A 22,430-nucleotide genomic window follows, 5' to 3' on the forward strand; every position below is an offset into this window, starting at 1 on the left:
TGCAATTGTATGTTCTTGAAATTTATGATGAAATATTTTTCAGTATTTTCTTACATCATGAAGAATTTTATATACAATATTCAGTATGTACAGTTTTTAGACTATCATGTGGCAATGAGACTACTGAAACATACTGTGATTAACATATATACTGTATATTTTTTATACAAAAAAAAAATATATTTATTTAAAAAAATATATATATTTAATTTTTTTTTTTTTTTTTTTTTTTTTTTTTATGGGATTCTAGCTGTTTATTTACCAAGTCAATTTGTTGAATGGCATTGGAAAATGTGGGATCGTTATGAAATGGATAGATGTTGAGGCTTCCGTCATCCAGAGCAGCGTCCGACTTCCTCACTGCTGCACTACTACATGACCAGCCTATTGATGATATTTACATCCAGTATCCAGCTTGCTCTACTGATTATTTTTGTCAACGTGCTTGTCGGAGTGGCAGCACCTAAGTGTTGGATGTGTTCTGTCTCGTGTCGACAGGTGCCCCTGGAGGAAGGCTTGAACAAAACTATTCAGTACTTCAGCAGAGAACTGGAGCACCAGGCCAACAACCAGTACATCCCCAAACCTAAAGCCGCCCGCATGAAGAAAGGAAGACCCAGACACAACTGAGGCCGGGTTTTCCACCACACGCTCTTCATCAAAACAGAGATGTATGAGAGAGTTGAAAGGGCAACTCTTTGAAATATACACTGCTGAGTAGTGCACTCTTGGAAATGGTGTCTTTTTTTGAGAAGCAGAGACAACTTTCTCAAAACTCTTTAAAAAGACGGCGTTGCCTTCAGTTGGAGCTGCAGCTGCATTGTCAGTTAGAGCTTCATTACTGGAGTTCATGTGACTGATGGACAAGCCTGAGTCAAAGAGGCAACAAATTGCTGGCAAGAAATCTAATATCCAGCATACTTTTTTGTGAATTTGTGCTTTTGCTATTTAAATCGCAGCCATGAGAGTCCTGCAAACAGCTTGCACTGTGCATCTGTGCTTTGTGTTTATTTGATCACCCTCCTGGTGTTTTGCCTCTGGAACGAGCTACCTGAATTTGTTTTATCCACTGGATGTTTTGTCCTCTTATCAGTGGCGTGCCAGCACTCCGTTGGCTGCTCATTCAGTGTGCTGCAGGGCTGGACAAACCTTCTAGAAAGACTGTTGACATCATGTTTTTCAGGACATTTATCATGTTTGTGAAATCTCATGTCAGGATGAGCATTATCGATTTGAGGTGAAGATGCTATTTTAATAAAAATATTTCCAATATTTTGTGTACGATATCAATAGTTCAGTAGATACTTCTCCAATTTGCGTTAAGTGAAATTAAACAAGGACAGAGGCAGTCACAGCAACATCTTTATTGACAAAGGCAAGACTTTTAACAGTATTTCGTACAAATTGGCTGCTTCAAAGCCTCGGTTGGTCGAGCGGGTCAATGTTTCATCATAACAAAAACACAGTATGCAAGAATGAAGAGAACGCATTTGAAGGGGTTTTATACTGGTGAGTGTAACCAATCAAGACAACAAAGCCAGAACAACTGAATTACCTGGAAGGTGTAAAAGACTATAACCGGCAGTAGACTAAAACTCAGACAAAGTAACACATCCTTGAACCATTCACAAAGTGTGTGTGTGTGTGTGTGTGTGTGTGTGTGTGTGTGTGTGTGTGTGTGTGTATACTTGTATTTCTTATGTTGTAGGGACATAAATCCAGGTATAAAGTCAATTTTGGGAATTTTAAGTGACAAAAAGCCAGTCACTAACATAAGGATATACTACATATAAGGAAATGAATGTGAATGAATGTGAAGTCCTCTGAAGTGATGGAAACACAGCAGAGCATGTTGTGAGTCACTGGAGTCAATAGTAGTCATAGTTGACATTAGCACCGTGTCTGAAGGTAGAAGTGTCACGCGGGCCGATGGGGGCGTTTTCATCATAGTGGTGTTGACGTCCTTGGTCATTGGAGCGTGCGTGGTCCAGCCAGTACGACAGGTCAGCCTCCAGCCTCTGGTGAGGACAAACAACACAGCCGTGACTTGTGAGGAAACTCTACACAAAGCTCAAGCTAATAGACATACAGGCAGCTGATAAGACGTCCACTGAGACTGACGGCAGGCACAGCTGTGGCAATGAACGGCAAACAAAGAAAAGGCCAGTGCTTTGACAGCTTTGGCCTTTTAAGAAGGCAACAGCAAATGGCATATGCACAGATTCAAGGCATTGTCGGGAGAAATACTGCTGTAGTTGGCTGAAACACATGCTGTCAACTCTCAGGAATAGACGGTAGGGGGTTATTTTGTGCACTCTGCTCCTCTTTTTCTACTCTTGTTATCTGTTCCCTGCGTTCTTTTCTGTCCCCGGTGAATTCTACATGACAGTCACTGACCTGAAAGAAAACTGAATCTGGCTCTGCAAGTGGATTTATATTTGAAAGGAAATTCATGTTATCATGTGTTCAGTTCCTCAACTGTACTTATTCGTTCACTCAAATGATGACATTTTGAGGATAAGCGTGCCTTTTGAGAGCAACTTTTATACTTCAGACCAAAGTGTTTACTTAACATTTTTGTCCTCCACATATGAGATTCAGTATGTGAAGATCCAGATGACTATATTTTGACTATCCGTTTTATGTCTTTCTAAATTTACGTTTTTGTTTTTTGAGTGTGTTCTCTTTACTGCCAAGTTTAAAGCCCCTGGATATCATTTTTTTCTGTAAAAGAAAACATTTGTTGCCAGATAAGCAGCAATTTGATAAAGTTTTGCAGACAAAAACTTTTTTTTTTAATCTAGAGTCTTAATAAAAGAGCCTAAAATGTTTCATGACGGTTCAAAAATACAAAAAAAAAAAAATCTGTTGAATCAGGATTATTTGGAGAAAATTGATCATGTTCAACAGATAAGTTGCTCAGCAGCATGTGCTGTACGTCTTGATCTGCTGCGAATCCCAAATGTTCCTCTATTCCACTCAGCATTCCCAGGAAGCCCTGCTGTAACACTAAACAGCTGTAACACTAAACAGCTGTAGCTACCCTTTATAATATCCTTACGCAAGTGGGAACTGACTTTTATTGGTACCAAATTTGAACAGTGCACGGTCAGTCGGCTGTTGAGAAAAGCCGAAGTAAAGGTGAGTTCTCGGTGAGAGTTCAACTGGTGCGAATTATTATTATTTTTTTATTTTTTTATCGATGATAAATTATGAAACAAAATGTAGGAGTCTTTTCTCAGTGGTTTGTAAATCGATGTGTTGTCTGTATGCTTTGTCTGGTGCCCGTTTTGTGTTTCAGACTCCCTGACATGTTGGCCACTCCGCTTGATTTCTCTTTTCGCCGTAGTTAAAGCGTTCCGGTGTTCAGAGAAAACCTGATGTGACTAACCTGCTCATCAAATCCCATGTACATGAACTGCATAATCCACTGCTGGACGTCCGGTCTACTGCGATCCCAAACTTGCCTCTTGGTTCTGCTCAGCTTCGCCAGGAACTCTTGAGCCTTGGAAGAAGGGACTGCAACAGAGGACTTTGATGGAGCAGTACCAGCTCCTGCCACTGGATGGAAGCACAATGAGGCAAAACAAAATAATAAAAGGGTATTTCTAAACACAGTTTTTAAAGGAGTTGTTTTTTTTCTATCAGCAGCATGACAATTATGTTAGCTGAGCCTGCAAAGGATGTTACCATCTCTTTTCCTTAAGATCTTGTGTAAGCTGCTGTCACTGGACACATCTGTAAAGGAGAGGCAACAGAGACAAAATGAGCTGCAGTACAAACACCGTCCTTCTTGACAGGTTAGTTACACTCTTGATGAATGATAAAAAAAAAACAACACCACTGAATCGGACGTCAGTCTTCTCAAACACAACCACAATGTTTATGGACAGCTTAAATTGTAGGTTTTTACCCATCATGAGCCAACAGAAGACATCTGAAGTTAAACTTCAAAGGCAAATCTTTTAGACCAATACTTGGGAGACAATTTTTAAAGCTGCTCACATACAGATGGTTCATGGAACCCCAAGACGACATCAAAACAGCTTCTTTTTTTTTTTTTCCATGTATTGTAGCAAATTTTCTGATTTTTTTTTTTTTTTACACACTTCACATTTACTTTTCCAAGTTTACCGAACTAGTTTCATGGAGGAATTTGTTTTCAGTTTTCATGACAAATATAAATGTCAAAGTGAGGCATTGAACGTGGTTAAAGGAAAAGTTGGCAACTCGCATCAAAGAAAACAAACTTCTGGCCAATTTCCATGCAAATATATTTGCTACAGTGACTTCCTTGCTGCAGCTCTGAGCGATGGTTCTACACTGTGTGCGGGGAATACTCGTGTACAAAGTGAACTAACGAGATATCGTTTACATACTGAATCAAACCAATCCAGTTAGATGAGCTTTTATCCTCGTAACTGTAAACAACACAGAGCAGTGTTCCCTCTTCCTTCTGAATACCATGCACCTCAAAATATGCACAGAAATCCGGTCCATAGCCTGAGGTGGACTTTGTCTGCTTGAGCTCAAAAGATTTCCACTGTGCGGTGAGATGGAAGGCTGCAATCTCACAAAATTGCTTTCATGTGTTTATCTTCAGATTTTGATGCAGATAAATGAGCTGTGAACATCAAATTCCTGCCGTTTCCCCCCCCCCCCTCAATATTACAGCAGTCTGCCCTTCAACATGTACAGCATGACTTATTCTTTCAGCAGTGTTTTTTAATCGTCTCTCCCTCCACTGTATTTAGAAATGAGTAACCCTCTTTGCATTTGTAGTAGCGTATTAATAAGTAACAGTCTACAATAAAGTAAAATAATACAATAAAGTGGCACTTTTCCAATGATAACTTAGAAACTACATAAATGCTTTGATCAAATTTAGTTTTTGGTTCCTCAACTGCACTTCTTCAGTCACTTAGATAATGACATTTTGAGGACGAGTGTGCCTTTTGAAAAGCGTCTTTTAGACATCAAGCCAGATGAATGGTCACTCTACATGTCTGTTTTTAGGTATTTCTTCTTAAGAAGACAAATGTTTTAAAAATCTTTTTAAAGACGTGAATAGCTGATGAAACATTTGTCCTCGTAAGAGCAACTGACCAACTGTTGAACTTTATTTTCATGAAATTTTGCACAGACATTCACTGTCACCATATCATACAGTGTATGTCCCACTGGCTTTGGTGATCCACTGATTAATCCTGCAGCACCAACAACAGGTCAAAAATGTACTCTGTTTATTACTTTGGTTAATGACTGTATACCTGCCAAAGCAATGACATCACCTTCAGCCTCAGTTGTTGTTAGTGCAAAGCAAATGTTATCACGCTAACATGCTGGACTAAGATGTTAAACATATTAAATATTGTACCTACTAAACATCACTATATTAAAGTGTCACCATGCTGACGTCAGCATTTAGCTTAAAGCACCCAAGTAGAACTGCTGTCTTCTGAAGACTTTAAGGAACTGACTTACAAAGAAGCTAGCTATGAAGCTGGTTCATTTGTGCTCCGAGTAATTATCATTAGATCAATGGGATTGGAGGATATAAACATGTATATTAGGGTATCATCTGCACAGCCATGGAAGTGTATTGACACTGCCAAATGTAGCCTTCATTGATTTAAAAACCACTCGTCCTAAAGTAGAGCCTTGTGTCACACCAATACTGATTCCCAAGACGAGACAAAAATAAAAACAAACTATGAATCTGAATGTATGTCCTAAAACATAAAGCAGATGCAGCATTATAGAGACGCTGAGATTTTGTATCAGATTTTGTTTTTTACTACATACCAGGGAGTTAGAATCAAATTACATTAAGCAGAAACATTCTAAGTTATTTTTCTTCAGAATGATTTTAACCTTCGGTTCCTCAGCTAAGGAACATAATGTTCTTTTTGCATTTTTATTTTCACTTTGCTCTCATTCATTTCCAAAGCATAGCACATGTTTTTAGAGTGTTGGATTACCTTGTGTTATTGTGTAAGTAGTCCTTCGTTTTCAAACATGCAAAGAGCTTCAATTTTCATTGCATTGTTGTTAAACTTAAGGTTATGCATGTGTCCTGGATGCATAATCGTAGTGTAACAATAACATAAAGCAGATGTGATTTTCCCCCAAAGTAAGTTCAAAGTCCGTGAGTTTTCTTGACAACTGCAATGAAAATAATTCTGTGGCTGCAAGAAAGGTTGGTGAAATACATTGAAAGGTGTGCTGTGCTTTGAAAAGTAGGAAGCAGAAAAGTGAATTACACTTCATTTAAAATTAATGTGATAGAACATGCAAAACGATCAGTACAGCCCTTTAGATTTGTAATCTGGTCTATTGATGTGTCTGCATTTTCTCTAAAATATGCGGTCTGTGTGTAATAGAAACTAAGACATGAAACCTGTACAAGAAATGTTTTTCACTGTTTTTTAAGAACATTCTCTACAAGATATATTTTACAGACTTGTAAGTAATTCATCATTTTAACAACTAGTGCTGCACCACAAAAAGCTATTGATAAATAAAAGATCAGACAGTGCTAGACTCATGTGCAGTAGAAGATGTGGCATTGCAAATGTAAAGCCAAAGAAACACACCTGATTTTGCTTACCTCTAAGAGCTACTAGTGTCAGCAATACAGCCAGCCCCATCAACCTCAAATAGAGCTGCTGGGATGCCATCTTGTACCCACTCAGACTCTTTTCAGAGCTCTTTAAAGGCAACAACTGAGCATAAACTTGCTACAATACACAACCAGAGGGAAGAATGGGAGGCGACCCAGACTTTCCAAGTGGAAACTGGCCAGTGGCGGTGCAATGTCTTTTACCTCCCACCCTACAGAAGCAAGACTGCAAATGGCTTTTCCAGTCTTAAATTAATTTCCATGCTTGTCCCAGTAGAAGAGTCCCAGTAGAAGAGGGGCGGGGAGAATGGAGAAAACAGTTTGTCACAGACATCACAAGAAAAACCCTGTTGCAAAGATCAACTTACACTAGTGTGATGTGGGAACGTGAAGCCTGCATTGCAGATGGAAAGGACAGCGGTCTCGCAGTGACGTAAGAGACATCTGGTATTCAGTAGTTAATCTTTTGATCTGGAAAACATTTGCATATTCATAAATTCTGGATTTATTTAATGGAGGAGGAGATGTAGATGTCATTTTAGAAATGTATAATCCGGTATTGAACTTTATTTTAATTTTTTTTATTGGAAAACAATATCAGACATACATGTATTGTTAAAAAAAAAATAGTATTTCTATATATGTTGAAACCTGAGGGGGTGTTTAAGCTCCTGCTGAACCACACCTTTTCATTATTAATTAAATACCTTTCGCTCAGGGAACCTCCACTGTTCTCCACATACCTCTGCTGCTTCATTTCAACCTACGTGGAGTACACTTTATCTTACCTTGATCTTTTGATCATCCTTTGAACATGAGTGTCGTAAAACAAACACCTCTTACATGCTTTCAGCTTTACTCTGTTCTCAGATAGTTGCAAGTTTCCAAGATGAGAAGACGGAGCTCTTTCAGTTGAATGAATGTTGCTCCAACTGGTGCACAAACCCAAAAACTTGTATAGCTTTTTTTTTGTTTTAGCAGCCAACTGCATGTAAACATCAGGAGCAAACTTCACATTAAATGAGCTTTTCTAGACTCAAAGCAATGATTCATAAATCAAAAAACGTCCAAGCATTAAAATGTAAAAAAAAAAGAGAGAAAAAAAAAAAAGCCTGTTTACAGTTGTAGGTGTCCTGCCAACAGTTCTGCAGAGGTCTGCTTTCATATTGGTGGTATACAGTATGTTGAAATCATAGACTGTTTATAAAAGTGGACGTATTGACTAAGAATTTCACGACAGAAGTGGAACGGGGGTCTGTGGAAACCGGCGCTTTTTGGAGCCAACCTTTAGTGGCACCCGGTGGTATTGCAGTCTACTGCACTTCCGCATAAAATAGGCTTCAAAATGCAGTATTTTTGGGGGGACGTGTCTGATTGATTGATTGATTGATTGATTGATTGACAGACCTGTAGTGCAGTCAGGTTACGGCTATCGGTGAGCGGGGCATAGTATCGCAGAGTGTCCGTGAGATCGAGTCTGATCCCCCGCCCGCTCCCCCCTGAGCAGGGGATCAGAGTCGTGCCTGTAGAGTCGTGATCTTACAGTTTGGAGGTGGTATGCTGAAAATCGCTGTATGGCAATCAGGAGTTATGACTTGTTTAATATGCAGCTTTCATATCCATGTTCAATATTAATCTGAAGTTCCCCAATGTTAGATAACAGTATGCAGCATCAGCCACTACAAGGCTTCTGGTCACACCGGACCGAGCAGAGCTGTAGTTATAAACAATTCAACTTTTCATTTGTAATGGGAAGATTTTGCTGTTGTAAAAGTTACATAGTCTAAGTTTGACAACTGCTGACTGTGTTTCTCTGCAGAATAAACCTGTTCATAAAGGTTTTATTCAGAAATTCTCATTTGACTTGGCTGTGTGTCAGAGAGGGAGAGTGTTTGGTTTGGAGCAACGGACAGTCTTCCTGTCTCTCACGGGTAGAGCAGGAATGCAGGAAACCCGAAACTAGCGCTGCTTTCATGATGGGGTTTGGAAAGAAGGGGAGAGGGAGTGACTTAACAAAAGACAGAAAGAGGAACGACATGAAGGGTTAAAAAAAAAAAAAAAAAAAAAAAAGGCAGATGAAGAAACGAGCGAAGATGAATATGTTTAGAAACTCTTTATCATTTCACCTTTCAGGCTCTGCCAGGAGTGTCTACTTCATCATGAAGCTGTGAGCTCTTTCACATACAACCTGAATTCAGCTGCATACTTACCCCGAGCACAGAAATAAAAAGTAAGCACATTCTGAAGTCAATTGAAGTGAACAGTCTTGAGTTATGGCTGTAAAGCTCAGTGAAAGGCACAAGCCTCCGTTCTCGGTAGAGGAACGTCTATAGACACAATTTCCTGATTTACTGACTTCTATTGACAGTGAACCTTTTCAGATTTTAACCATCTTTGGGCATTTGTATTTTAATTGAAAATGCAAAACAGAAAAATTCAAACAGGGAAACAGATGTTTTTAGAGATTGAGCAGCAGATTTTCCAAATCCAAGCTTGAAAAATCTAAAAAGCCATTGTAGATACTGACATTCACACTAATCACACATGTTTCCCTCAGGTGCTATTTTTATTTGCCCATTTACTCAGCCGTGGAGCAGATTGGAGCAAAAGAGGAGAATAAAAAGGAAGCATGAAAAATAGACAGAGATAATGTTTCTGACAGGATCACGAATTCCAAAGCCTCTAAACCCTCTTCTGACATCTGTTTTGATCTTGCCCATCCAGATGTACCCCACACTGAGCTGGAAACAATGTACAGCATTGAGGTATGTGGCACAATGGCTCAGATTCAGGTACAAAGCTTTCTTTTCGTTTGCCCACAAAACCGTGAAATAACCACCAAGCAATCCTGGACCAAGATAAAGCAGAGAAGTAATCCTCTCATCCAGTATACTGTATATTCCAATGTGCTTGTTTGCTGTCCTGGAAATTAGGAATAAGAACATTTTGAGATCAGAAAACTACACTGAACTTTGCCCCAAACCACAATTTCCTTTTGTTGTTCCTCCACGCCGTCCCCCTCCTTCTGTCCATCTCCCCTCCCGCCTCTTCTCACACTTGACTTGATTGTCTGTGTTGTGACCTGAGGCAGACACTTCAGCACACAGACATGCCAGATGTCCCTCAGAGCTCACAGAAACTCCTCTCTCAAAGGACAAATCCCAAAGTAAAAAGCAGACCAACTGAAGAGTTGCAAGATATGTAATATCAGAAAGAGAAGAAGAGACAAAGAAAAGAAAATTGCACTGCAGTAATCTGTGTGGATTTTTTGGGATTGGCTGTTTTGACTTCCATGGGTTTCAAATTGTTATTTAAATTAAATGATCTGACAAGTTTAGAGCAGAGGTGTCTGTTTGGTAGATCTGAACATGGGGAAGGACTCCAACTAGATTCTATTTTTCTGTCAGAGGTCAAAAGCTGAATGGTTTGAAAACACAGGTTTAGTCATAAACATTAATTTAATGAGTTTATCAAATGTTTTTTGATCTTGACATTTTTATTTTCAAAGCAGCTACTGAAGCCACTACAGACAGATGACATATTGTAGGTGTTCAATCGGGTTGAGGTCATAGTCATGCACTCCAGGATTGAAAAGGGAGCAGCAGTCTCCTTTGGGTCCCATAAGACTGAGTCAGATCCACCTCTCGCTCCTCCCCATCTTGTCCAAATATGGTCTCTTCTGTTTCAACATGGCAACAGTTAAAACGCCATACTCGAGACTTCAAAGTGGTAGTACGCAAGCCAGTGGGTGACATCAAGGTTCTGGCTCCAATAAACCAAGATGGCAACAGCCGAGATGTCGGACTCGAGGCTTCAAAGTGGCAGTTCACAAACCGATTGGTTATGTCAGAGAGGGTTGCTACCCGGTTGAGTTCTGGTGACTGTAAAGGCCATCGTTTTTGCATCCTAGAACTCTTCCACTGATGGAAATACTTAATGATAAGATAATGGTGATCACTTTGAACAATTTTTTTATTGATTTGCGGTGACCTTTCCCCCATAGTGGACAGGTGAACTCAAACCATGGCAGCAAAAAGCCTCCCACATACAACATAACAGAGCATTCAGATCCCGTTAATGCACCATGTGTCGTTTTCCAGCAATTTCTCCCTTGTCTTGTATAAAGTAGCTCTGAAAAGATACAGTGTACTCAAGTAAAATACAAGTATCCACAAAATCTATTTAAGTTCTTCACAAAAGTGGAGCCCCCGGGCAGTAAAATAGGGTTGACTACAGTGGATATTGATTTTTTTTTTTTTTTTTTAACAGCAAGTTTTATGCACCACTCATAAAGACAGAAATATTTGGTGGAATTTTTTGTTATAATTTTTATACAAACTGAAGACAAAGGTTAGAAAAACAAAAGAGTTATATAATAGTCACCAAATTACAATTGATTGTTTGTAAAAAATGAAAACATTACAGGTGACCCCAGACTTTTAAATCTTCCGTCTGCACCCTGTGTCTCCTCTGTGTCACTCCTCAAGTTGATGGTCGGACTCGGGGCTGTTGTAGCCCAGCTCGCTGCTGATGGGGAAGTGAGCCCAAAAGGTGCGAGCCAGATCCTGCATGCCATTATCGGCCGCCTGGGCTTGTAGCTCCTCCAGCCATCCGAAAAAATCTGACGACCACAGGCCCCAGTAAGGTAAGCTCCGTTTCTGCCTCTCCTCCCTCTTGCCGGCTGCCTCCCTCTCCTCTGCTCCAGTAGAAGAAGGAAGTGTGAATATATTTCACACCTCGTCTGTCATTTCAGAATTACTGTAAATCATAATGCCAAATCCATCGATGTGGTATGGCACATTTGAGTGGCTGACATACCTGTAGGAGGCACGGAGCTCAGCAGGAGTGACAGGAGCAGCACAGACACATACAAAGCATGCATGCTTCCAGGAGCTGAAAGACAGAACACAAAAGGCTTAACCCCCCCCCCAAAAAAAATAAATAAAAATCATTATTTTCAGCAGTGAGAAGTGTGTGTGTGTGTGTGTGTGTGTGTGTGTGTGTGTGTGTGTGTGTGTGTAAAAATTCTGGGCCTTATAGAACATCCTAGTAACGGCATTATCTGGAGAACACCGAGTGCAGCATGTTATTTAAAAACTGCTCCAGCTGCAGTGTCACTGAAGGAGAGAAAGATCATCCTCTGTCTTGTCTCACCTGATCAGCAGCCGATCCTACTTGTGGTCCTGTCCTTTGTCCTTCCCCCTCAGACTGATCTCAGGATCAGAACTGCATCTCATCTTAAAGGCTTAAAGGGGAAGGCGGACATGTTTGTTTTTCACATTTTGACTCGTTATACCTGCCTGTCTCAGAAGCATGCCAGAAAGCTTACGTCATATTTATTTGCCTCATACCGAGGAATATAACATCAGGTTTTTTTTTGTTTTTTTTTGTAAAGTGTCCTTGTGTTGTGAAAATACTTTTTCTGTAAATCACAAATGGTGGCGAAGGTGAAAAAAAAATTAGATGTCACATTTGGAGCCAGCAGCTGCCCTCCCCCATAAATGATCACTCATTATTTCACTTTTATATATATAACCATATTGTCACTACCATCAGGAGGTTGGTGTGAAATTTGTGGAGATTTTTCTTCAAGGTGAAGAGGAGTGAGACAAGCAGGGGGAGAAGGGGGGGGGGGGGGGCGTGGGAGGGGTGAAAACACAGACGAAAGCAAATGAAAAGAAGCATGTACCAGACAGTTTTCACACTTGATGCCCAGACAGATTGTACCAGCATTCAGCCACTAGGCATGAAGTGTGTTGACAGCTTCTTTTTTTACTTTGACCATCCATCTATCTCCTCTGTGGATATTAGTGTCTTCCTGAGGAATAGTTGGGGTGACTGAATCCATGCTGTGCGTCTCTGCTGTTGGCTAAATGAAGAGTAGAGCTTTGACAAAGGACAAACCTGGTGAACTTTAGGTGCAAGATGATCTTTTCTATGAAACTTTTAAAGATAAGCGGGTAGTTTTGTCTTGTCCCATTAAAAATCCAACACTATCTCTTAAAATTCTTTCTGACCTCCCTGCCCTGTCTGTGGAACTTTGCTTCAAGCCCATTTTTTTCCTGCTGAAGGCTTAAATCTTTAAAAGCATCTTTCAGATATATACTTATATTCTTTCAATCGACCCTGCAATTCCCTAAAACACTGGCACTGTTTTTTGGCATCGGTAACTCAAACAAGAGTAAACAGTACATTTTTCAGCCTTGGATTAATATAGAGTTTGTTTTAGTTAACCATTATTTACTCACTAAAGCCCCACAAAGATTTAAAATCTCTTTTCAAGATTGTCGTGGCAAAGAGAGGCAGCAATAACTGAGAATAACATCGAGTTGAGAAATGATTCTCACACAAAAGAGCACCTTAAAGAAGTAAAACCCACAGGTGTGAAAAAGCATCAAAATAAGTAAAACCAGCATTTCTGTCCAATACATTTTCAGAGACGAAGTAGCTGTAGCAGCTTTACAGACGTGGATGGCAGAGAGGAACTTTCATCTACTCATAAAAGACAACATCTTAGACAAGTCATGAATATTTATAAGAATAAAATACTCTGTGCCTTTACAACAGTCTGTGAAAATAGTTTGCAATATAGTTTGTTAGATCTTGTACTCAACACAATTGTAATTTCATCCATATAAATGGCTCTAGAGAGCCTGGATGTTATAAATACAAGTTGTGAAGCAATGGGAGACAGTGAAATGAATAGTGGTGTCATCTGCATAGGAATGAGCACCAGGTAGCCTGGTACCTTGGTGAGTTATTACATCAATAGGACTCGCCCATGTTCAGTTAATGAAAGAAGATAAACAGTGCTGCCGTTGTGCCTAATCCATGTGAACAATCGATATCTATGGCCATAGGCATTTGGTCTTTCTTAAGTATCTTAAATTCTGTAGTTTGTGTTGTTCATAAATAAGATTTATTTAAAAAAAAAATTGGCTTCAAAATTATTTCTCATAGTTTTTTTTTTTTTTTTTTTTTTTTTTTAAACTGAGCTAATGAAGTCCTTACAGCGGGGGGACTCCAACTGTTTTTTCCCTCTAAGAGCTACTTTGAAAAAAGGAAAGTGTCTAAGAGATACTCCTGTTCAGAAACATTTATCCACGTAGCCGAGCTCCACCAAACAAGTGGAAGAGGCTTCTTTTTTGTGAACAATAACAATTGTAAACAATTGTTGTCTAAGCCACATCGTCCATGGCTTAGAGTGATGAACACCTCCGACATGGCATCCTCTTGGTGTCTGCAGGTGGTTTCCAGATCCTCATGTGTCATCTACCTGAAGACTCAGATGACTTGTCTTAAAATGTAAGATATTCCTCATTGTTTGTGAGGAATTATTTTGGTCATCTTCATACTATAGCATGTTGTCCGAAATAGGAAAAAAAAAAGTCATGATGGCATGTCGTCCATGGTTGACATTTTTTGGACTTGACGTGCTTGGCTCCAGTGAGAATTGAACCAATGACCTTTTGACTGAGAGGCACCAGCACTAACCACTGTGCCTGTAATGCAGTGACTTTCTTCTGTGCTTTTGAGGACATCCTATAGTATGACTTTTATTTCAAATTTTGAACGACAATGCAAAGTCATACTAAAGCATGTCGTCCAAAATGTGAAATAAATTTCATACTATAGCATGTCTTCCAAAAATGAAATTTTTTTTATACTATAGCATGTGGTCCAAAAGTGAAAAAAATTCATACTATAGCATGTCGTCCAAAATGTGAAAAAAAGTCATACTATAGCATGTTGTCCAAAATAGGAAAAACTTAAATGTCTTAAACTGGAGTTTAATTTTGTTTCCAGTTTTAAACTACACGCTATTGTATGAGTTATATTATACTTTAGACAACGTAAGCATTTTTGGACATGACATGCATGGCTCAAGTGGCAATGGAACCAATGACCTTCTGCCTGAGAGGCATCAGTTCTAACCACTACACCACTGTGCCTGTGATGCTCTCACTTTCTCTTCTGCTTTTGAGGAAATACTATAGTATGACTTTTATTTCAAATTTTGGACGACAATGCAAAGTCATACTATAGCATGTCGTCCAAAATGTGAAAAAAAAGTCATACTATAGCGTGTTTTCCAAAAAGTCAAAAAAAGTCATGTCCAAAATGTGAAAAAAAGTAATTTTCTTGTCCGAAATAGAAAAAAAACGTGCAATTTTTTGACATGACATGGATGGCTCCAGCTGCAATCAAACCACTGACCTTCTGCCTGAGAGGCATCAGTACTAACCACTGCACTACTGTGCCTGTGATGCTCTCACTTTCTTTTCTGCTTTTGAGGACATGCTATAGTGTGATTTTTATTTTAAATTTTGGACAACAATGCAATGTCATACTAAAGCATGTCGTCCAAAATGTGAAAAAAAAGTCATACTATAGCATGTCGTCCAAAATGTGAAAAAAAGTCATACTATAGCATGTCGTCCAAAATGTGAAAAAAAGTCAAACTATAGCATGTCGTCCAAAATGTGAAAAAAGTCATACTATAGCATGTCGTCCAAAATGTGAAAAAAAGTCATACTAAAGCATGTCGTCCAAAATGTGAAAAAAAAGTCATACTGAAGCATGTCGTCCAAAATGTGAAAAAGTCATACTATAGCATGTCGTCCAAAATGTGAAAAAAAAAAGTCATACTATAGCATGTCGTCCAAAATGTGAAAAAAAGTCATACTATAGCATGTCGTCCAAAATGTGAAAAAAAGTGATACCATAGCATATCGTCCAAAATGTGAAAAAAAAGTACATACTATAGCATGTCGTCTAAAATGTGAAAAAAAGTCATAGTATAGCATGTCGTCCAAAATGTGAAAAAAAAAGTCATACTAAAGCATGTCGTCCAAAATGTGAAAAAAAGTCAGACTATAGCATGTCGTCCAAAATGTGAAAAAAAAGTCATACTATAGCATGTCGTCCAAAATGTGAAAAAAAGTCATACTATAGCATATCGTCCAAAATGTGAAAAAAAGTCATACTATAGCATATCGTCCAAAATGTGAAAAAAAATTCATACTATAGCATGTCGTCCAAAATGTGAAAAAAAGTCATACTATAGCATGTTGTCCAAAATAGGAAAAACTTAAATGTCTTAAACTGGAGTTTAATTTTGTTTCCAGTTTTAAACTACACGCTATTGTATGAGTTATATTATACTTTAGACAACGTAAGCATTTTTGGACATGACATGCATGGCTCAAGTGGCAATGGAACCAATGACCTTCTGCCTGAGAGGCATCAGTTCTAACCACTACACCACTGTGCCTGTGATGCTCTCACTTTCTCTTCTGCTTTTGAGGAAATACTATAGTATGACTTTTATTTCAAATTTTGGACGACAATGCAAAGTCATACTATAGCATGTCGTCCAAAATGTGAAAAAAAAGTCATACTATAGCGTGTTTTCCAAAAAGTCAAAAAAAGTCATGTCCAAAATGTGAAAAAAAGTAATTTTCTTGTCCGAAATAGAAAAAAAACGTGCAATTTTTTGACATGACATGGATGGCTCCAGCTGCAATCAAACCACTGACCTTCTGCCTGAGAGGCATCAGTACTAACCACTGCACTACTGTGCCTGTGATGCTCTCACTTTCTTTTCTGCTTTTGAGGACATGCTATAGTGTGATTTTTATTTTAAATTTTGGACAACAATGCAATGTCATACTAAAGCATGTCGTCCAAAATGTGAAAAAAAAGTCATACTATAGCATGTCGTCCAAAATGTGAAAAAAAGTCATACTATAGCATGTCGTCCAAAATGTGAAAAAAAGTCAAACTATAGCATGTCGTCCAAAATGTGAAAAAAGTCATACTATAGCATGTCGTCCAAAATGTGAAAAAAAGTCATACTAAAGCATGTCGTCCAAAATGTGAAAAAAAAGTCATACTGAAGCATGTCGTCCAAAATGTGAAAAAGTCATACTATAGCATGTCGTCCAAAATGTGAAAAAAAAAAGTCATACTATAGCATGTCGTCCAAAATGTGAAAAAAAGTCATACTATAGCATGTCGTCCAAAATGTGAAAAAAAGTGATACCATAGCATATCGTCCAAAATGTGAAAAAAAAGTACATACTATAGCATGTCGTCTAAAATGTGAAAAAAAGTCATAGTATAGCATGTCGTCCAAAATGTGAAAAAAAAAGTCATACTAAAGCATGTCGTCCAAAATGTGAAAAAAAGTCAGACTATAGCATGTCGTCCAAAATGTGAAAAAAAAGTCATACTATAGCATGTCGTCCAAAATGTGAAAAAAAGTCATACTATAGCATATCGTCCAAAATGTGAAAAAAAGTCATACTATAGCATATCGTCCAAAATGTGAAAAAAAATTCATACTATAGCATGTCGTCCAAAATGTGAAAAAAAGTCATACTATAGCATGTTGTCCAAAATAGGAAAAACTTAAATGTCTTAAACTGGAGTTTAATTTTGTTTCCAGTTTTAAACTACACGCTATTGTATGAGTTATATTATACTTTAGACAACGTAAGCATTTTTGGACATGACATGCATGGCTCAAGTGGCAATGGAACCAATGACCTTCTGCCTGAGAGGCATCAGTTCTAACCACTACACCACTGTGCCTGTGATGCTCTCACTTTCTCTTCTGCTTTTGAGGAAATACTATAGTATGACTTTTATTTCAAATTTTGGACGACAATGCAAAGTCATACTATAGCATGTCGTCCAAAATGTGAAAAAAAAGTCATACTATAGCGTGTTTTCCAAAAAGTCAAAAAAAGTCATGTCCAAAATGTGAAAAAAAGTAATTTTCTTGTCCGAAATAGAAAAAAAACGTGCAATTTTTTGACATGACATGGATGGCTCCAGCTGCAATCAAACCACTGACCTTCTGCCTGAGAGGCATCAGTACTAACCACTGCACTACTGTGCCTGTGATGCTCTCACTTTCTTTTCTGCTTTTGAGGACATGCTATAGTGTGATTTTTATTTTAAATTTTGGACAACAATGCAATGTCATACTAAAGCATGTCGTCCAAAATGTGAAAAAAAAGTCATACTATAGCATGTCGTCCAAAATGTGAAAAAAAGTCATACTATAGCATGTCGTCCAAAATGTGAAAAAAAGTCATACTATAGCATGTCGTCCAAAATGTGAAAAAAGTCATACTATAGCATGTCGTCCAAAATGTGAAAAAAAGTCATACTAAAGCATGTCGTCCAAAATGTGAAAAAAAAGTCATACTGAAGCATGTCGTCCAAAATGTGAAAAAGTCATACTATAGCATGTCGTCCAAAATGTGAAAAAAAAAAGTCATACTATAGCATGTCGTCCAAAATGTGAAAAAAAGTCATACTATAGCATGTCGTCCAAAATGTGAAAAAAAGTGATACCATAGCATATCGTCCAAAATGTGAAAAAAAAGTACATACTATAGCATGTCGTCTAAAATGTGAAAAAAAGTCATAGTATAGCATGTCGTCCAAAATGTGAAAAAAAAAGTCATACTAAAGCATGTCGTCCAAAATGTGAAAAAAAGTCAGACTATAGCATGTCGTCCAAAATGTGAAAAAAAAGTCATACTATAGCATGTCGTCCAAAATGTGAAAAAAAGTCATACTATAGCATATCGTCCAAAATGTGAAAAAAAGTCATACTATAGCATATCGTCCAAAATGTGAAAAAAAATTCATACTATAGCATGTCGTCCAAAATGTGAAAAAAAGTCATACTATAGCATGTCGTCCAAAATAGGAAAAACTTAAATATCTTAAACTGGAGTTTAATTTTGTTTCCAGTTTTAAACTACACGCTATTGTATGAGTTATATTATACTTTAGACAACGTAAGCATTTTTGGACATGACATGCATGGCTCAAGTGGCAATGGAACCAATGACCTTCTGCCTGAGCGGCATCAGTTCTAACCACTACACCACTGTGCCTGTGATGCTCTCACTTTCTCTTCTGCTTTTGAGGAAATACTATAGTATGACTTTTATTTTAAATTTTGGACGACAATGCAAAGTCATACTATAGCATGTCGTCCAAAATGTGAAAAAAAAGTCATACTATAGCGTGTTTTCCAAAAAGTCAAAAAAAGTCATGTCCAAAATGTGAAAAAAAGTAATTTTCTTGTCCGAAATAGAAAAAAAACGTGCAATTTTTTGACATGACATGGATGGCACCAGCTGCAATTAAACCACTGACCTTCTGCCTGAGAGGCATCAGTACTAACCACTGCACTACTGTGCCTGTGATGCTCTCACTTTCTTTTCTGCTTTTGAGGACATGCTATAGTGTGATTTTTATTTTAAATTTTGGACAACAATGCAATGTCATACTAAAGCATGTCGTCCAAAATGTGAAAAAAAAGTCATACTAAAGCATGTTGTCCAAAATGTGAAAAAGTCATACGACAGCATGTCGTCCAAAATGTGAAAAAAGTCATACAATAGCATGTCGTCCAAAATGTGAAAAAAGTCATACAATAGCATGTCGTCCAAAATGTGAAAAAAGTCATACAATAGCATGTCGTCCAAAATGTGAAAAAAAAGTCATACTATAGCATGTCGTCCAAAATGTGAAAAAAAAAGTCATACTAAAGCATGTCGTCCAAAATGTGAAAAAAAGTCATACTATAGCATGTCGTCCAAAATGTGAAAAAAAAAGTCATACTATAGCATGTCGTCCAAAATGTGAAAAAAAAGTCATACTATAGCATGTCGTCCAAAATGTGAAAAAAAGTCATACTATAGCATATCGTCCAAAATGTGAAAAAAAGTCATACTATAGCATATCGTCCAAAATGTGAAAAAAAATTCATACTATAGCATGTCGTCCAAAATGTGAAAAAAAGTCATACTATAGCATGTCGTCCAAAATGTGAAAAAAAGTCATACTATAGCATGTCGTCCAAAATAGGAAAAACTTAAATATCTTAAACTGGAGTTTAATTTTGTTTCCAGTTTTAAACTACACGCTATTGTATGAGTTATATTATACTTTAGACAACGTAAGCATTTTTGGACATGACATGCATGGCTCAAGTGGCAATGGAACCAATGACCTTCTGCCTGAGCGGCATCAGTTCTAACCACTACACCACTGTGCCTGTGATGCTCTCACTTTCTCTTCTGCTTTTGAGGAAATACTATAGTATGACTTTTATTTTAAATTTTGGACGACAATGCAAAGTCATACTATAGCATGTCGTCCAAAATGTGAAAAAAAAGTCATACTATAGCGTGTTTTCCAAAAAGTCAAAAAAAGTCATGTCGTCCAAAATGTGAAAAAAAGTAATTTTCTTGTCCGAAATAGAAAAAAAACGTGCAATTTTTTGACATGGATGGCACCAGCTGCAATCAAACCACTGACCTTCTGCCTGAGAGGCATCAGTACTAACCACTGCACTACTGTGCCTGTGATGCTCTCACTTTCTTTTCTGCTTTTGAGGACATGCTATAGTGTGATTTTTATTTTAAATTTTGGACAACAATGCAATGTCATACTAAAGCATGTCGTCCAAAATGTGAAAAAAAAGTCATACTAAAGCATGTTGTCCAAAATGTGAAAAAGTCATACGACAGCATGTCGTCCAAAATGTGAAAAAAGTCATACAATAGCATGTCGTCCAAAATGTGAAAAAAGTCATACAATAGCATGTCGTCCAAAATGTGAAAAAAAAGTCATACTATAGCATGTCGTCCAAAATGTGAAAAAAAAAGTCATACTAAAGCATGTCGTCCAAAATGTGAAAAAAAGTCAGACTATAGCATGTCGTCCAAAATGTGAAAAAAAAGTCATACTATAGCATGTCGTCCAAAATGTGAAAAAAAAAGTCATACTATAGCATGTCGTCCAAAATGTGAAAAAAAAGTCATACTATAGCATGTCGTCCAAAATGTGAAAAAAAGTCATACTATAGCATATCGTCCAAAATGTGAAAAAAAGTCATACTATAGCATATCGTCCAAAATGTGAAAAAAAATTCATACTATAGCATGTCGTCCAAAATGTGAAAAAAAATTCATACTATAGCATGTCGTCCAAAATAGGAAAAACTTAAATATCTTAAACTGGAGTTTAATTTTGTTTCCAGTTTTAAACTACACGCTATTGTATGAGTTATATTATACTTTAGACAACGTCAGCATTTTTGGACATGACATGCATGGCTCAAGTGGCAATGGAACCAATGACCTTCTGCCTGAGAGGCATCAGTTCTAACCACTACACCACTGTGCCTGTGATGCTCTCACTTTCTCTTCTGCTTTTTAGGAAATACTATAGTATGACTTTTATTTTAAATTTTGGACGACAATGCAAAGTCATACTATAGCATGTCGTCCAAAATGTGAAAAAAAGTCATACTATAGCGTGTTTTCCAAAAAGTCAAAAAAAGTCATGTCGTCCAAAATGTGAAAAAAAGTAATTTTCTTGTCCGAAATAGAAAAAAAACGTGCAATTTTTTGACATGACATGGATGGCACCAGCTGCAATCAAACCACTGACCTTCTGCCTGAGAGGCATCAGTACTAACCACTGCACTACTGTGCCTGTGATGCTCTCACTTTCTTTTCTGCTTTTGAGGACATGCTATAGTGTGATTTTTATTTTAAATTTTGGACAACAATGCAATGTCATACTAAAGCATGTCGTCCAAAATGTGAAAAAAAAGTCATACTAAAGCATGTTGTCCAAAATGTGAAAAAGTCATACGACAGCATGTCGTCCAAAATGTGAAAAAAGTCATACAATAGCATGTCGTCCAAAATGTGAAAAAAAGTCATACTAAAGCATGTCGTCCAAAATGTGAAAAAAAGTCATACTATAGCATGTCGTCCAAAATGTGAAAAAAAGTCATACTATAGCATGTCGTCCAAAATGTGAAAAAAAGTCATACTAAAGCATGTCGTCCAAAATGTGAAAAAAAAAGTCATACTATAGCATGTCGTCCAAAATGTGAAAAAAAGTCATACTATAGCATGTCGTCCAAAATGTGAAAAAAAGTCATACTATAGCATGTCGTCGAAAATGTGAAAAAAAAGTCATACTATAGCATGTCGTCCAAAATGTGAAAAAAAAAGTCATACTATAGCATGTCGTCCAAAATGTGAAAAAAAGTCATACTAAAGCATGTCATCCAAAATGTGAAAAAAAGTCATACTAAAGCATGTCGTCCAAAATGTGAAAAAAAGTCATACTATAGCATGTCGTCCAAAATGTGAAAAAAAGTCATACTATAGCATGTCGTCCAAAATGTGAAAAAAGTCATACTATAGCATGTCGTCCAAAATGTGAAAAAAAGTCATACTAAAGCATGTCGTCCAAAATGTGAAAAAAAAGTCATACTGAAGCATGTCGTCCAAAATGTGAAAAAGTCATACTATAGCATGTCGTCCAAAATGTGAAAAAAAGTCATACTAAAGCATGTCGTCCAAAATGTGAAAAAAAAAGTCATACTATAGCATGTCGTCCAAAATGTGAAAAAAAGTCATACTATAGCATGTCGTCCAAAATGTGAAAAAAGTCATACTATAGCATGTCGTCCAAAATGTGAAAAAAAGTCATACTAAAGCATGTCGTCCAAAATGTGAAAAAAAAGTCATACTGAAGCATGTCATCCAAAATGTGAAAAAGTCATACTATAGCATGTCGTCCAAAATGTGAAAAAAAGTCATACTATAGCATGTCGTCCAAAATGTGAAAAAAAAAGTCATACTATAGCATGTCGTCCAAAATGTGAAAAAAAGTCATACTAAAGCATGTCGTCCAAAATGTGAAAAAAAGTCATACTATAGCATGTCGTCCAAAATGTGAAAAAAAGTCATAC

The 22,430-nt window shown here is 37.5% G+C and overlaps 3 protein-coding genes and 1 long non-coding RNA gene across 5 annotated transcripts in view; 2 read left to right on the forward strand and 2 right to left on the reverse strand.

Moving 5' to 3' along the window:
- Window positions 1-1,361, forward strand: part of uxs1 (UDP-glucuronate decarboxylase 1) — a 30,767-nt gene extending 29,406 nt beyond the window's left edge. The window contains exon 15 of the mRNA XM_069154116.1: window positions 499-1,361. Within this exon, the coding sequence (XP_069010217.1) occupies window positions 499-630 (132 nt within the window). The 3' untranslated portion in view covers window positions 631-1,361. The remainder of the gene's footprint in view (window positions 1-498) is intronic.
- ecrg4a (ECRG4 augurin precursor a) lies at window positions 1,350-6,782 on the reverse strand. The gene is made up of 4 exons (XM_069154117.1): window positions 6,611-6,782; window positions 3,691-3,738; window positions 3,392-3,561; window positions 1,350-2,018 (listed from the first exon to the last, which is right to left on the reverse strand). Exons 1-4 carry the CDS (start codon window positions 6,678-6,680, stop codon window positions 1,869-1,871), a joined length of 438 nt encoding a protein of 145 aa, XP_069010218.1. The 5' UTR covers window positions 6,681-6,782; the 3' UTR covers window positions 1,350-1,868.
- On the forward strand, window positions 1,813-3,617 carry LOC138201031 (uncharacterized). Its single transcript, XR_011178452.1, has 2 exons — window positions 1,813-2,294; window positions 3,350-3,617. It is a non-coding gene; the product is annotated as an uncharacterized lncRNA (long non-coding RNA).
- Window positions 6,783-10,090: 3,308 nt separating the features above from the next.
- otos2 (otospiralin 2) lies at window positions 10,091-11,893 on the reverse strand. Of its 2 annotated transcripts, none has more exons than XM_069154119.1 (3): window positions 11,777-11,893; window positions 11,441-11,515; window positions 10,091-11,318 (listed from the first exon to the last, which is right to left on the reverse strand). In XM_069154119.1, exons 2-3 carry the CDS (start codon window positions 11,502-11,504, stop codon window positions 11,098-11,100), a joined length of 285 nt encoding a protein of 94 aa, XP_069010220.1. In that variant the 5' UTR covers window positions 11,505-11,515; window positions 11,777-11,893; the 3' UTR covers window positions 10,091-11,097. The 2 variants fall into 2 exon arrangements, with proteins under 2 accessions (XP_069010220.1, XP_069010219.1); XM_069154118.1 differs by having other exon boundaries at window positions 11,441-11,537; window positions 11,777-11,814.
- Window positions 11,894-22,430: the final 10,537 nt, after the last annotated feature.

This window comes from Embiotoca jacksoni, unplaced genomic scaffold, assembly GCF_022577435.1.
Source record: "Embiotoca jacksoni isolate LCO1_2020_lvr unplaced genomic scaffold, fEmbJac1.0.p SCAF_2, whole genome shotgun sequence".
Classification (NCBI taxonomy): Eukaryota; Metazoa; Chordata; class Actinopteri; family Embiotocidae; genus Embiotoca; species Embiotoca jacksoni.